This window comes from Sylvia atricapilla, chromosome 6, assembly GCF_009819655.1.
Source record: "Sylvia atricapilla isolate bSylAtr1 chromosome 6, bSylAtr1.pri, whole genome shotgun sequence".
In the NCBI taxonomy this organism is placed as follows: Eukaryota; Metazoa; Chordata; class Aves; order Passeriformes; family Sylviidae; genus Sylvia; species Sylvia atricapilla.
The window spans coordinates 13,673,568-13,689,233 of record NC_089145.1 but is presented as its reverse complement, the minus strand read 5'-3'; the positions used below and the strand labels follow the sequence as shown (position 1 = coordinate 13,689,233).

General features: G+C 39.4%; 1 protein-coding gene across 1 annotated transcript in view; it reads left to right on the top strand.

Annotated features, from left to right (window-relative positions):
* The window catches only part of ABCC8 (ATP binding cassette subfamily C member 8), a 73,580-nt gene that overhangs the window by 596 nt on the left and 57,318 nt on the right, over positions 1 to 15,666 (top strand). The window contains exons 2-6 of the mRNA XM_066320837.1: positions 877 to 1,018; positions 3,667 to 3,788; positions 9,185 to 9,351; positions 10,634 to 10,876; positions 11,708 to 11,893. Coding sequence (XP_066176934.1) covers positions 877 to 1,018; positions 3,667 to 3,788; positions 9,185 to 9,351; positions 10,634 to 10,876; positions 11,708 to 11,893 — 860 coding nt within the window. The remainder of the gene's footprint in view (positions 1 to 876; positions 1,019 to 3,666; positions 3,789 to 9,184; positions 9,352 to 10,633; positions 10,877 to 11,707; positions 11,894 to 15,666) is intronic.

Genomic DNA, 15,666 nt, shown 5'->3' with positions numbered 1-15,666 from the left:
CGGTTTTGACCAGCAGCGCGGGAAGCAGAAATAAATGTGCTATTAAAGCCAAGGAAACCTGACAAGTAAGTGCTGCGTTATGAAACATAACTCCCATCAATTACTGCGAGGTCACAGCCGCCTGGCAGCCCCTCTCATTACAGGTCCTGCCCCGCCGTGGTGGCTTCTGCGGTACCTGGGGCGGCTGTGATTTGATGTCACAAGCCCGGCGGGGCCGGTAGGTGGCCCGGCGGTTCCGCACGGGGCTGTCACTGCTCCGGCCACCCTCCTCCAAAAGCTGGAGCGGCCCGCGGAGAGCAACGGCACGGGCTGGAGGAACGCTCCTGGGGATGGGAAAAGGTCCGGTGAGGAAATAGCAGCCAGCACGACTGTGAAAACGGGGTCAGCTGAAGAGCTGCTTACGGTTCTCTGCGTTTATCTGGAATCTCTCAATATTGCTAATTTTTAGTGAGATAAAACTTCACACTTTATCCTTTCCTTTTTTAGTTTATCTTTTTTAAAGAATAGAAAGGAAGAAAAGTAGTGCATTTATTATAGTGTTCATGTGTATTTGTCAAAGCATTAATTTGTTGTTCGTTTAAGCTGTGAATAGATTTGAAAAATGTTTGGGGCATGTAATTACTTGACAGTAAGTTGCAAGAAGTATAGGAATTTAAGGCCGTATCCTGTCTGAAGTATTGATTTTATTCCATATGACGTGAGATAATGACAGCACAGTTCTGATAATGTTCAAATACATGTTTGTTTAACAACACGGCTGTGTCAATGTTGGTATGCAAGGTTGTTACATGTATGGTTCTGGGTTTTTTTGTAAGCAGGAGCTTTGTGTGTCACTCTTGTTAAGAAAGCTCTCTGTAATTCTCTTTTCTCTCTTAGGATGGGGAAGTCAGAGTTCCAAAGTACATATACATCACAGCACATGGCTTCATTTTCCTGGCCACAATTTACGCTGGATACTGACTTTTATCCTCTTGTTTGTGCTGGTGTGTGAAATTGCAGAGGGCATAGTGTCTGATGGGTAAGTGTATGTCTGCCTTCTCCTGGTAGCACAGAGCAATTTAAAGGTTTCAGGGTAAATATTTCCTCCCTGTCCAAGTCCTCATCTAAACCATATTCCCTGTAGTTATGAACATATAATCTGTTTTCTTAGTGATTAACCTACCAACCTTGTATCAGAAATTCCACAGACCTTGCCAAGTGATGTACACATGCACAACTGACCTTAATCATTTTTAGTTCAGCTTAATGACACTATCTTTCCAAAGAGTAATCATAGATAAATCCTGATGATTCAAGCAGATGGTGATGTTTTCATGATACATTTGATGTCCAAGGACCCAGTCCCTCAGGCCTTACTTAGGAGGAATTCCCATGTCCACAATAGGTCACACCTTTCCTCCCCCAGCTGAGTTTTTTTCATCTAAAAAAAAGGAATGAATCTGCTGGGGCTTATGTCACACCTCACAGAGTTTCTTCTGATGATTGTGCACTCTATCTCCTATGTTACCTGGAGCAGAGTAGCTCGTATTATGTGAGCATGAGCCATCATCTGTTATTCAGCTTAGGATGTCACTAAGCAGAAATCTGTGGAAAAAAATTATTCCAAGTGAAGCAATTGATACAGGAGAGTGATTTATTATGAAAAAAGCTGATTATCTAACAATGATTATGATCTCTTCCTATGAAGAGAGGCATGGTTTTTGATAATGATTATGAATTTGAACGCAAGGATTATGAAATGGAAGCTCCTCATTAAATAGAACAAAACCTCCCCAATTAGCCATCTATATAACAAGTATCCACCAACAAATGTGAAATGCACTGCAGACTTCTGGTGTAGAAAATTATATCATCATTATTATTTTAACTTCTCTTAAGATATATAAATAGGATGTTTCTCAGTGCCAGTGTTTTTAAAAAGGAATTTTTCTCTTGCTTATTCAGAGTTATCAGGGTGTGGGATGCTCAGAGCAAAATCCCCTGCTTTGAGTTTTCTCCTTTATTTTTCTCCTTAGCAGTGCTTCTCATTAGCAATGCCTCTCATTATGTTTATTTGCTGTTTAACTTGACTCAGAACACTGCTGTTAAGTAATAGGTGTCACCTGATGAGAATCAAAGCTCGGAGCTCTGCTGGGGGAGTGCCAACCCACAGTGTGCTTCCCCAGCACTCAGCAGACTGGTGAGGGCTCCAGTGAATAGGAGAGAGTTTTGGGACTCATCAGCTTTCTAAGAACCAAAATGGATCGTGCTGATGAGCCGTTTTGACAGCAACTGGGTGCTAAAGGCTTTGGCATCTCAGCCGTAGAAGCGGCCTATTGAAGGTGCAGTTATATAGGGGAATTCCAGCAACTGTGAAACAAACAGATTTTAAAAAGCCTCCCACTGTTGCAGTGTTACCTACTGAAGCTCAGGCTGTCTGAAGAAATCTGTTCTTGTTGGGATTTTTTTGTCCTTGCTGAGAATTCAGCCCTGGTGTACAAAATCTCCTGGCATTACTAGGAATTTCAGAGAATCCTTTCTCGTTTTGCTGTATTGACATCCAGCTATTTTCAGCAAGAGGAATTCAGTGTTCATGACAGACTGTGAGCTTGGCTTCAGCCAGCTCTAGAGAGTTAACCACAATCTTCCTTGAGGGAAGGCGCTCTTTTTCTAGAGGAGAGATGCAGGAAATGGTTGTCCTGATCTCCTATGGTTCTGCTAGACATTTGGAGTGTTCTGCTCCCAGAAATGTGATGTCCTGTGGTGATCTTTCATCTCCCTCCCAGCACAGCTCTTCTTGTCTCTCCAGCCTTCACAAAAGTAGTGTTTGATGCAGCAAGAAGAGATCCATTCAGAGGACAAGGTGTGCATTTCCCTAAGTGTTTGTGTCCTGAAGTCATCTTGATGTCTCTTCTGGTGAAGCTGGCTGGGAGACAGAGGAAACTGTAGCCCCTGATAGCACAGGACACTCAATTCTTTTTTATGAAAGAAAGAAAAGGGGAGAAGGAGAAAATAAGTAGGAGGAAAGAGGACGGAAAACATGTTTCTATTGGACCTGCACAAACCAACAACATTGCCCAAAAATTCCAGTATTCCCAGAGGGCTGTATTTGGAAAGACCCCTTCTGCTGCTACCTGAAGCAAAGCATCAGTATAGTTTTGCTTTATAAGACAAGACATAAGGGTGTAGGATTCTGTTGTAGGGGTTTTTTTTTGTTGGCTTGCAGTCACTGAAGACAGACCTCACTGTAATTTCTGTGCTGTGGTACGGTTTCTTCTTTTTAACTGAAAAAATGAAACGTTTCCACAAAATACTTCTGTAGAAAATCTTGAACTGTGCTGTCAGTTGGTCTTATCTGCATATTTTGATGGACAGCTCCCAAACTAGTTTAGCTTAAATTAACTTTTCTCATTTTGGAGATGAGCTGCTTGTCCTAATTTAAACAATGTTCAAATTGATTTCAGTAGGAAATAGGAGTACACACCTTTCATTTTTGGCACAGGGGAGGAATTTGAAATCCAACTGTGTGATTTAGGAGCAAACATTCCGTTAAAACTTGGAAGGGGTTGCATCCATAACTCATTCTAGAAAATCTTACATCAGAGCTGGGTACAGTTCATGAACTAAAAGGGAAACATTTAAAGAGCTGAGAGGTTTGACTTTAACGTATATTTTCTTGTTTTAAAGGGTTTCTGAATCCCGCCACTTGCACCTGTACATGCCGGCTGGAATGGCATTCCTGGCAGCCATCACATCAGTTGTCTATTACCACAATATTGAAACATCCAATTTCCCCAAATTGTTAATAGGTATGTCTCAAGATCTATGGACCTGGAAGTGTGGCTGTGGTGCTGTGTGTCTGCTTCCTCGGTGACAGGTCACTGCAGTCTTGTGTGACCAAAGCTACTCTTCTATGTATGCTTAAATATTTCCTTATTTTTAATGCTTTCAGCTTCTAGTAATATTCTATGTATTGTTCTTAGGGATTCAGTGAGCCAAAGACTCACAGGAAAAACTGCTTTTGTGGGAAAAGTGGCATGGGAAGTTGTTAACTCTAAATCCAAACCCCCTGCTTGTCAGCCTGTTGTGTGTGTGATGTAAGAGTGAAGAAATCTTCGTGTGCGTCCTCTGTTGAAATACACAGGGTGTTAAGAAATGACATCCCTCACTTTCAGTCATGAATGTTTTACTCTGCCTGCTTGTTCTTGCTTCATGTTTCTACAACTCTCTTTGAAAACTGCTTTAAGACCTCTTGAATAGAAAATGCTGTGAATGAGAACTACCTAGTCTACTGTATATTTTGCAAGACTGTGAATAAACTATAGCTATAGAAAATCCATTGCTGCTGACAGTCATGAAGTTGTTCATGTGTTCTCATCTGTTTAAGTAGACTGCAGGCTGGGAATGTCTGCATGCTTTAGTCACATCCTGATACCTGATATTTCTTTGGTGGTCCTGGCTCATCAAATTTTGTTTGAGCTGGATTTCTGTATCAATAGATCCTGCTGAAGTGTGTCTTGTAGCTCTGTGTATTAAAGTTTTGTTCTAGTTTTTGTCAGGTGGGGAAAAGTCAATAATAACTAGATTTGAAGAGGCTTTTATGTATTGAAGATTATTTTGAACTATGTGTTGGGTAAGAGAGAATCCTGTTCTGCAGAAGGAGGCTGTAACTCCTTGAAAAAAATTCCTCTCCAAAGACTTAGGTTTCTATCCCGGTTTAGCAACCTTATGTCTTCTCATTTGGGACTGCTTTTCTTCTTGTACCTTTCTTCTACGTAGGATCTTTTTTATCCTTTATGAACAGGTGAGGTCATTTAGTTGCTTTCTAAGTATGTCGACCTGGTCTTTTTAATGTCTTCTCATAGGAAGGCATTATGCCTCAGGAAGCATTGCTAGCCTGCTATTGTTGTCTGTAAAGCAAGATGTAATTTTTGTGGTTTTGTTTTTTTTGGTTTGTCTTGTTTCGGCTTTTTGTTGTTATTTCAGATGTATAATGCAGTGTTAAATAATTTAATGTCACTATCACATTCCTGCTGTTAAGTTTTTGAGAAGGGTAGCAGAAAGTTACAGCTGGTAGTTGATTACCCATTTTTGCATAATTGTGCTCAATAGAGATTTCTTTTTTATGATAATATTTGGTGTTTAGAGTGCTGATGCTTAATAAACTCTAGACAATACTTGAATCCTAAAATGTTGTACCAACGAATACTTATTATGGATGAATTTTAATTTTACAAGATTTTCCAAGGAACAGACTCCTGCAGAAAATCTGGTCTTAATTGCTCTTAGGCAAAAAAGAAATTCAGCCATCACAGTCTTTCCCACTTAGTTTGTCTGATTTGAATTTTAGTCCAAAATCTTCACAAGCTGATGGTATTTGATTTTTATTTTAGTCTTTCTTTTGTTTTTCTTTTATTTGTCCTAAGACAGACATTTCTGGAAGTCTCTGTCCTTAGTTCTTAACTGCAGAAACTGTGAGGATTGTCATCTTTCGATCTTAATTGCAACTACTCTGTATTGACTTCGGGGACAAGCACTTTATGCAAATGACCCCAGTACAGGGAGTTAAATTATACCTTTACTCAGCTGTCAACCCACTAGAGTGCAGTGTGGCCATGAAGCAGCTTTGCTTTAGAGCCTCATTTTATGAGGTAAATGAGAACCAGGAGGGAAAGCTCAAGTTGGTGATAAACTTTTTCCTGGCTTTGTGGGGAACAGGGATTGTGTAGAAGAGACCTAATATTGCACACACACAGAGCAAAGTAGAAGAGCTGATGTGACCTCTTGCTGCTTCTGAGCATCAGTGAATTTCCAGCAAACTGCAGGGCATCATCTGCCTCAGCTGCAGGGTGAATGCTCACATCTGCAAAGAGTTGATAGCTGTTTGAAGCAAAGTTAATAGAGCCTTACCCAAAATCTGTTAAACCCAGCAGGGGAACTCTCACTGATGCAGTGCAGTGGACCCTTAAAGGTCTGTTTATTAATTTTGAACAGGAATTTTTCCAATTCCATGAAATTTTTACATGTGCCCTTTCTTAAAGATCCTTTTCACTCTGTATCTTAAAAAACCAAATCCATTTGTAACTCTTCATAAACAGGGAAGAGGCAGATACCATGACAGATGTGGGGATTAGTGTGTTTCCTTGGGTTTAGAAAAGGAGGAGTCAAAGTTCCTCTACTGATCCTGAGCCTGCCTTTCAGCTTTAGCCGAGGCAGGGCTTGGGCTAAACTTGACTATTTTGAAGTAGTCATTCTTAGTATTTCTCAACAAAATAAGTTGATGAGCTTTGGAATATTTATTCACTGAAGCTAATGATTAAGTTCATGGATGCGGTTGAGTGACCCAGCTATTGGAACACCTTGATCTGAGTGTGTTTTTCTCGGTATGATTTTGGTCTGTAATTATATTTCAACAAATGTAGCTGTTCCCACGTAGTGCTGTTTATCAGGGCACTCTCATAATAATGTTGATTTTGATGCTCTTTGCACCTCATGGTTGCATAACATTTGTACAATTAAGTGGGACTCATTTTAGAATAATTTTCATACTGGATTGGAAAATCTGCTGCTTTCTTGATGTTTAAAATACACAACTGAATGGTAGCATCTGATTCCACTATTTTTTAAGTTAGTGTCTTTGTTTTAAAGATAAATAAACCTCAAAAAATAATAGTAGGAGAGAACTATGAAATAACAACAGGACTTTGAGGTTTTAATCTGAAATGAGTGGTAGTGTGGGAACACATGATTTTTTTTTTTTAAATATTGTCCTTTTTTTAAACTAATCTTAATTACATGACTGCCCTACTACTACTAGACAGGGATCTATTTTTGTGATTCAAAATTTTTGTCCCTTTACATTGTAGTTGTTTCCCTTGGAATTAGTTTATTCTCTAAAATGGATCTTCCTGCATAAAAATATTGCTTATTGCTTAGTACAGAAAATTCCTCTCCAAACAGGCACAGGTTGATTAAAAAATCCCATCCATTTAAAAGTGTTGCTTTTTAGATTGGGCTCAGTTCAGTAAAGGTGTAGAAGAGTTGCGCATTGCCTTATTTTTCAGAGGTGTGGCCCAGGCGAGAATCCACACCCTGGTGTTGAGTTATCTTACATGGCCCAGGATAAAGCAAGGTCATCTAGGCATCTAGAATTGGTCTAAAGCAATCCAGTAAATGTGAGTGTGCCTCTGTGGTGTGATCACTTTGCAGTTCAGACCAATGGAAGTTCTCAGAGATAATTTCTAGAACCTCAGCCAAAATGTACTCACCAGCCAGATGTTAAAAACATCATCTATAAAGAACAGAGCCACAGCTGTATTTTCCGAGGAGCCTTGAGTGGCCTGTGAGCATTCTCCAGATCAGATTAGATACAGCTGTACTCAGAAGTGACAAGCTAAGTAAAGTCAAATGCTTTTAAGGAAGTATGGCAGCAAGTGGCCTCTTATCACCTGAGAATGTTGTGTTTGGTACTTTATAATGCTTCTTAGATAAAAGATAAATTAATGTTACAACAATAACAATAAAAGGTCACATAGACCCTTATATAAACCTTAAATAGGAGAATGGCTCTGCTAGTTCTTATTTATAATTCCAGTAAATACTTAAGTGCCTGTTGGCTTGGTTATTTTTTTGGACGTCCTCCACTGGTGAGTATTTTCAGTTTGCAATGTTTAAGTCCTTTTTATTCCAAGAGAGATCTGTTGTCAGCCTGTTGTTGGAAGAACAAGACAAAGCAAAGTTTAATAGATAAAGATGATTACGAGTAGAACAGCTTGGAATGTGATTCTTGGGTGAAGTGAGACTTTATAGTCAAAAGTACTGCCAATAGGGAAAAATAGTCCCTCAAAGGAAGGAAGTAGTCTGAAATAGGATGAAAAGCAATCTAAGTTGGGAAGATGGTAGGAAGCCTCACAAAAAAACGTCCAAAAACCTAAAGGTTTATAAGAGAAATTTGGTAAGTATATCTTTTAAATCCTCTCTGCAACTGCATCAGCCACTGAAGTGCAGTGACCTGACCGCTCTGTTTTCCCCTTATGAACTGGCCTCTTAATTTTAGAAGAAGAGAGACTGCCTTGGCAAATGTCCTAATGCACAGTGTTCCTTCCTGTATTGTTCCATTCACTGTCCACATTTAAAGGAGAGGTTTTTAACTTGATTTTTGTGGAAGTAGGACTGGCAGTCCCAAATCTCACATGGATTCTCTGCATTGAATTTAGCTTTGCTTGGAAAGGGTAGCCCCAGAGTACATCTCAAGGGAGCTTTCTTGTGCCTCAGGGTAGCTGGAACACCACCAACTCTTTTAAATTTATGCAACTTCCTGGTGATTATCCATATTTAAGCTAGACTTACAGTTGCTAATGCCTTGGTTGAAGTCTTTCTCTGGTGTTCCAGCAAGATACTTGGAAAACACATCCAAGCTTTTCTTGGCAGTTGGAGCTCATTCCATCTGTTGCACTATGGCAGATACAGCAGCAATGAAAGATGTATTTAAAAGAACATAACCCTGGGAGGCATTTCCTTAAGAACAGGGAACAGGAGCTGCCTTGGTGTGATGAATGGTATGGAGAGTGCTTCCAAGTCACCAGAGCTTAGTCCAGGGATTATTTATCTGTAGCTAATGGTAGCATGACCACCTTGAGACAAACACTTTTTAGTGAAAGCTGTATTCCATGAATGCCAGAATGTCCTTCCTTGATGTGACTGTTTAATCTACATTGCGAATTACATATGTCGAGTTTGTGTTGAGCTATAGTACAGCAGCAGTTTGGACAAAGTATTCTGATAACTGTTCCTGACACATCCCAGAGATTTGCAGGGAATTTTCCTCCAAGCCACATTCATAGCAGTCTTGTAGCATTAACCAAATCTGAAGGACATTATTCACAGGCACTTTCACTTTTGGAGCAATACCTTCCTCTGAGTTGATCATGAGGACACACGTTTACAGCAGATGAAATTTCCTTCATCAGACTTAGCTTTGTGAAACTTGAAATATCACTAAATCTAATAGAAAAGGCATTTAGAACTAACATCTTAATGTTTTAATGTTTGTGGAATTAAATTAGGCTTCTGTTTGACATGAGAAAGGCTACTCTTTGGTTTATATATTTTGTTGCATTCTTCCTTAGTGATATTTTATAATTCCATTGTATATTTTTGCAACTATGGAGCTGATTAATTTGTTCGTTTCATTTTTTCTCTACAGCTTTACTCTTCTACTGGACTTTAGCTTTCATAACTAAAACCATCAAGTTTGTGAAGTTCTGTGATAATGGGGTTGGATTTTCTCAGCTTCGATTTTGCCTCACAGGACTCTTGGTTGTTCTTTATGGAATGCTACTAGCTGTAGAAATCAATGTCATCAGGGTGAGGGTAAGTAATATGATAGAAGTCTCCTTCTGTGGTTTTTATTGGTTGTTTTTTTGATTGTTGGTATATTTTTCTTTTATTATTCCCTTTTCTAGGTACTTGGTGTGAAATACATTATTAGAGAAAGAAAAACCCCGTTAGAAATAGAAATCTATTTGACAATCAAAGGTTAACACTGTTTTACTAGGCTAGATGAGTCCGTAATTTCAAAATATGTCAGATTCTGTTGCTGTTAAGATCAATTTCATCTGTTCAAGTTTGCTGTAGATTTTTAAATTATTCTGTTTCAGTCATGACAGCCAAGTATTTCTGATGCAAGAGAGGACTGGTAGAATCTTAGACACACAAACAACATCTCTCATTTTCCAGGAGACAATCACAATAAGTGATTTATTTAGGCTACTGGGGTTCCTCCCAGCTGTATTTTTTTTTTTCCCTCTGCAATGTCTGCAGTCATAATCTAAACTGATATTTTGGAGACTGCTGGATACATAAATGCCAACGTTCTCTTCAGCTGGCACTCACCAACTGTGCACAAATTAAATTTAGGAGGGAAAGAAATATTCCCATGTAAATGTTCTTGCTGTAGTACCAGAAGCTCCATGTTCTGAGCTAACAAATAAAGCAGTGTGGTGTGAGAGGTGAATTCCAGTGATAACCTCGGGGCTGTGCCTAAGCTTCTATGTTGCATGTTGTGCTGCCTGGAACTCAAAGCAGTGCTGGGGCTGTACTGTTTAAATAATTGAGGGGGTCAGTCTCTTGTGAAAGGACATGAAGGAATGGCCTTAAGTTGTACCATGGAGGTTTAGATGAATTATTAGAAAAAGTTTTTTCACTGCAACAGAGGGCAGGCACTGGAATAAGTTTCCCAGGGAAGTGGTGGAGTCACCACTTCTGGAAGTCTTCCAGAGGTGTCTGGAGATACAGTGTAGGGCTGACTATGGTGGTTCTGGTTTGGTGGTTGAACCGGGTGATCTTGAAGGTCTTTTCCATCCATGATGATTCTGATTCTGTAAGGTGGGTTTTTTTTTTCCTACAAGTATGCAAATTTTTGCACCATAACAGAGTCATAGTGAATGATAAGAATTATTTATTTCTAGACTGGATTGCCTCTGGTTATCCTCAGTACACAAGGAAACTGGATTGCTGTACTGGTTGTACTTGAAGGTCTTTTGAGAAACCAAGACTGATTCATTGATTATCTGCAATGTCCTTATCTATTCTTTGTGCACTTTTATTTTCTATGCATTTACTGTGATTCTGTTGGAATTTTTCTGCATTTCAGAGGTACGTTTTCTTCAAAACTCCTAAAGAAGTTAAACCTCCGGAGGATCTCCAGGATCTTGGTGTCCGATTCTTGCAGCCCTTTGTGAATCTGTTATCCAAAGGAACATACTGGTGGATGAACACATTCATCAAGACTGCCCATAAGAAACCAATAGACTTGAAAACCATAGGCAAGCTTCCCATTGCTATGAGAGCTCTGACCAATTACATTCTCCTTAATGAGGCCTTTGAAGCACAGAAGGTATGCAAAGCATGGAATTATGTCTGGCTGCTTACTCAGAGTTTGTGTTTTTCATTACTTTTCGTCATATAAGCATGATGCAGATGAAGTATTCATTCACCTACCAGGCCATGTACCAAGAAACCACATTCTAACGTGTACCACATACAAATAATGAAGTTTTTCTCATCAAATGTGCATATCAAACACACTGCTGGTTAAATGTGTGTAAAATGTGTATGGCCTCCATTTTGATGTGGAAAGTAACCATGGACTGTGTTCATTGAACACCATTATTCCTCCTAATAAGACCCTGGAAACATTCAATTACACAGTCAGTATTAATTAGGCCTTGCAGGGCTATTTTTTTTCCATGTTAATTTAGTTACAGTTTATCCATAGGAAAGTTCAGGGCTGAAGCTACCTCGACTCAAATTCATTTTCACTCTTCAGTGGGAGTTGAGCTTATACAGTATTTTAAGAGAACTTGTATGCATCCTGCCTAAGAAGTGTATGCTCCCAGTCTCTGTGTTCACCAGAGAACAAAAACCTGTCACTTCCCTCCCTCTTTTTTTTTTTTTCTCCCTCAGCATACCTCAAACAACACACTTGATCCTTATTAAGGGTAGGAAAGAAATCATGGTTCTTTTTGTGGAGGGAAGTGCAAACTATTGTTTTTTTCTGACTCTGTAAAAAGAAACAATATTTGTAGTTCCTCTGCTTTCTACCTGAGAGATTACAAATGGTTGTCAGTGAATTAGAGCAGTGATAAAAATACCTGAGGTATTTTTAATCAGACCTGAGGTTAATGTAAAACATAATTCTTACTAATTTAAATTTAATTCTGACCAGAACAAAAGATCATCTCCCCAAGGATCCAGATCCATTTGGCGTGCTCTGTGCTGTGCTTTTGGGAGACCCTTACTTCTCAGCAGCACATTCCGTATTCTGGCTGACTTGCTTGGATTCGCCGGCCCGCTCTGCATCTCTGGGATTGTTCACAACGTCGGCAAAGGAAATAACACCATCCGCCCACAGGTACTGTCAGCATGGCATCAAAAGAGAGGACTAGAAAAAGTGATGCTGTGACTCTGTATTGTTTGTCCTCAGTAAGGAAAGGGACTCTGCACTGTGTGTGTGGATGCTGGAAGTGCCAGTGTGAATGTACTCCCTGGTATCCTCTTTCATGCTGCGATGGAGTGCATCCAGTGCAGGGCAACGAAGGTGATTAAGGGACTAGAGCATTTCTTGCAAGGACACGCTGATTTATTTGTACAGATATCCAAAGGAAGGGTCTCAAGAGGATGGAGTCAGGCTTTGCTTGGTGCTGGCAAGCAACAGGACAAAAGACAATGGGCAGAAACTTATGTACAGGAAGTTCCATCTGATTATGAGGAAAAACTTCTTTAAAGTGTGGGTGACTGAAGGGGTTGCCCAGAGAGGCTGTAGAGTCTCCCTTGCTGGAGATACCCAAGACCAGTTGGGATGCAGTTCTGTTCAGTGTGCTCTGGCATGACCCTACTTAAGCAGGGAGGTTGGACCAGATCACCCCCAGTGGCCCCTTCCAACCTGATCCATTCTGTGCTTCTTTTGGGGGCAAAATATGTGAGCCATGCATCTAGCCAGCCTTGCATTCTGGAAAATAACCTCATTCAGGAAAACAGTGAAGCATATCCAGGATCCCATCAATATCATAAGGAATTTAGGTGCAGTCTTGAGTAGGGATAGAATCAAGGATGTGACCGTGTGCTTTTCAGAAAGGAAAATTGTGTTTTTAATAGGCTTGGCTTTTCATTTCCAAAAATTAGGTATGTCAGAGATTTAAAGCAGAGTTTTGACATCATCAGAAAATGGCAAGTAACTTAACTGTGACCAAGAATTCCCTCTAGTGGCTTTGGGGAGGTTAGTTTTGAAAGATAACTGAAAAACATTTTTAAAGGATGCTATTTAAATGAATGTGCTCCAAGAAGAAGCAGACTTATTTCTTAATTAACTAAAAATAAAGATGTAGCTCAGGAAGAAACGTAACTTTCATTATAAGGTGAGGTTGCTCAGGCTGGTTTTCTGTGAGATAGATCAGTTTATTTCTGCAGCTCAGTGTCTGATATAAGACTATTTCTAAAGTCTGTTGACACTAATGGAAATATACCCATTCATTCAAGTACACTTTGGATTAGGTCCACTGTAAATATTGAAGTCCATCAGCTGCAGTGCAGAAAATTTAACAAAGGCCTCAGGCTAAAATTAACTGTTTGTCCATTTTGCAATCCTTATCCTAATATTTGGAAACTTTATTATAGCAAGTAGGTTCAATGGAAACCAGTTAAAGCAGGAAATGAGAAAATTAGGACTATAGTATTATGTTGCAGCAAAATACTGTGGAAGCTCTTGAGTTCTGCTTTTCAATAATTTGTTTGGAATACTTTTTCAGCTGAAATTGTGATTTAATATAATTTACGGATTGTCCTATTTAATTTTCCTATAAAAGTGTCAGCTAGTGTTTCTCTGTGGGGGAAAAAAAAGTTCATGTCTGGTCCTGATAGGCCCTAAGCAGAGGGCCTATCAGGCATCCAGCCTGTTATCCTCACTCACTAGCTAAGCAGTAACCTCACTGCTGTTGTTGACACCAGTTTGGGATCACCTAACAGCAATATTCACTGATGGTCGCTGTCCACAAGTGGCACTTAAAGGTGTATTTTAGCTTTGCTAAAATGTCTCCAAGAGGCTTTTCCTTATGTTTTGACATTTTTTTTTGGTTTGGTTTTGGTTTTGTTTTTGTTTTTTTTTTTAAGGGTCTATGTTTAAGTTTGAAAATTGCTTTTGCTGGGTGAGATGAAATGTCTTTCTAAGGAGGAGTTTCTATTCAATCTGGAAGCAAACTGAGATGTTCAGGAGGGCTCCCATGTGTGTTGACATACCTAGCCAGCTTGGTCTGTGTTGGACAGAAATACACCAAGTCTACTGCTGGGAATGTTATATCCCTGCTTCTAATGAGTCAAAAGAAGAAAACCTTGCCTTATAGTTTGCCCCTGTGAGTCTTAAATGTGTGAGGAACAAGCATTTCTAAAATGCTGTCATATGAAGGTAAAGATAAGTGGGGATAACTGTGCCTGATATGCTGCTGAGTTTGAGGGCACTGGAAAGAGTTGTCACACAGTGGGACAGAATCTGATAAGCAATGTAAGTTGTGAGTACAATGGAGGGTGTCTTTTACCCATCTCTTACCGAAATACATCTTAAAGAGTTTCAATTGAGATGATGTAATGTATCTTTCAAACGTAAATTCTCTTCGCGAAACTGAAGGCAAAGAGGTATAATAATTGCTCTGTTCCTCAGGTCTTTTGTGACAGATATAACCCACTATGGAGCTGTAACTCAGATCACATGGGTGTCACAGGCAGTATTAACTGCTCTAGTTAGTGCTGTAGTTAGTCAGAGCACGACAGTGTCTTAAATTCTGTCATGCTTTTCATGTTTATTTATAACTCCAGTATCAATATTTATGGCCACCCCAGAACGTTCTTATGACATGAATTTCTCTGGGTGTTAATCATTTCACACCGAAGAAGAGACTGACAGAATGATAACCTTTATCATTTGCTAGTAGCATCTTCCATGTTACAACGTTAGGATTAGCAGTTCCAGTATTAGGAGTAGCTGCTGACATAACACACTCAGATGCAGCAAACTCGTTATTTAAAAAGCTCTGGAAGTCATAAGGCCCAGTGTAGAAAAAACCCAGTATTGACATTAAGATGGTGTGAGTCTGGAGTCTTCATGCATTTAATTAGCAGCTTTTTGCTCAGCCTTTCACTGGTTAGAGCAACTTTTAAGAATTGGTGTTACCCTGAAATTGTCAGGAAGATGGGACACTGAATATTCCCAATGCTATTTCTGAAAATAAAACATCTAATTATTTCCATCAGCTGCTCAAATAAGGTTATTTGCCTTATATGTGAAAATTCAGGAAGTGTTCAGGTATTTCTGTGTGTCTTCCAGGCTGACAAGTGTGTGTAGACACCTATTGTAGCTTAAACACAGGTATGCTCAGTAAGCCATAATGGCCTGATAATGCATCTGAGACTTGGCAAACACCTTGGTGCTATCAGCAAGTGTGTGGTCTTTATGTATGTACGTTTGTCCTCTTTTTCTCTCAAGGGAGTACTAGAAGAAAGGATGAGAATGTTCATCTCACTTTCCCTCCTTCTGTATTATATAATATTTTCATGGGAATCAGTGCTGCACCAGAATCTCAGTTCTAGACAAGCATGATTTGGCAAATATAGTTGTGGGGAAAAAAGTATTCTTTTACATACAATAAAAAGTGCTATTAGCTGCAGAGATTACAGAGATTAGCAGTACTGGCCAGATGTGTATGGGGGACAGCACTGAAAACCTGAACTTGTAAGACTGTACATAATCTGGAAGAGAAACTAATTTTTAATGTACTGTAGACTATTTGTAGTATAAAGTGCTGCTGTAGCCTTATTTGAATTGCTATGGGATAAGTAATAGATTAGGGCCTTAAAGTCCCTTTAGGGTGCAAATAGGTAAAATAATAGTTAAATGTCTTTTTATCTGAACTGTAATTGCCGACATGTAGTGTAATTGTTCAGAGTTTTGCACTTAATACAGATTTAAAAATCTTCCTCCTTTTACATTCCTTGTTACCTCTGTCCTCTTTTCTCCTCTGCTTTAGGTCTCTGGCCTTGATTGGGTGCTTTTTTAGTTCATTTGGCCTTTTTTTTTTTTTTTTCCTGGGCTGATTTTCTTATCTCAGTGATTTGAATTGGCTCAGGAAGAGATCCAGT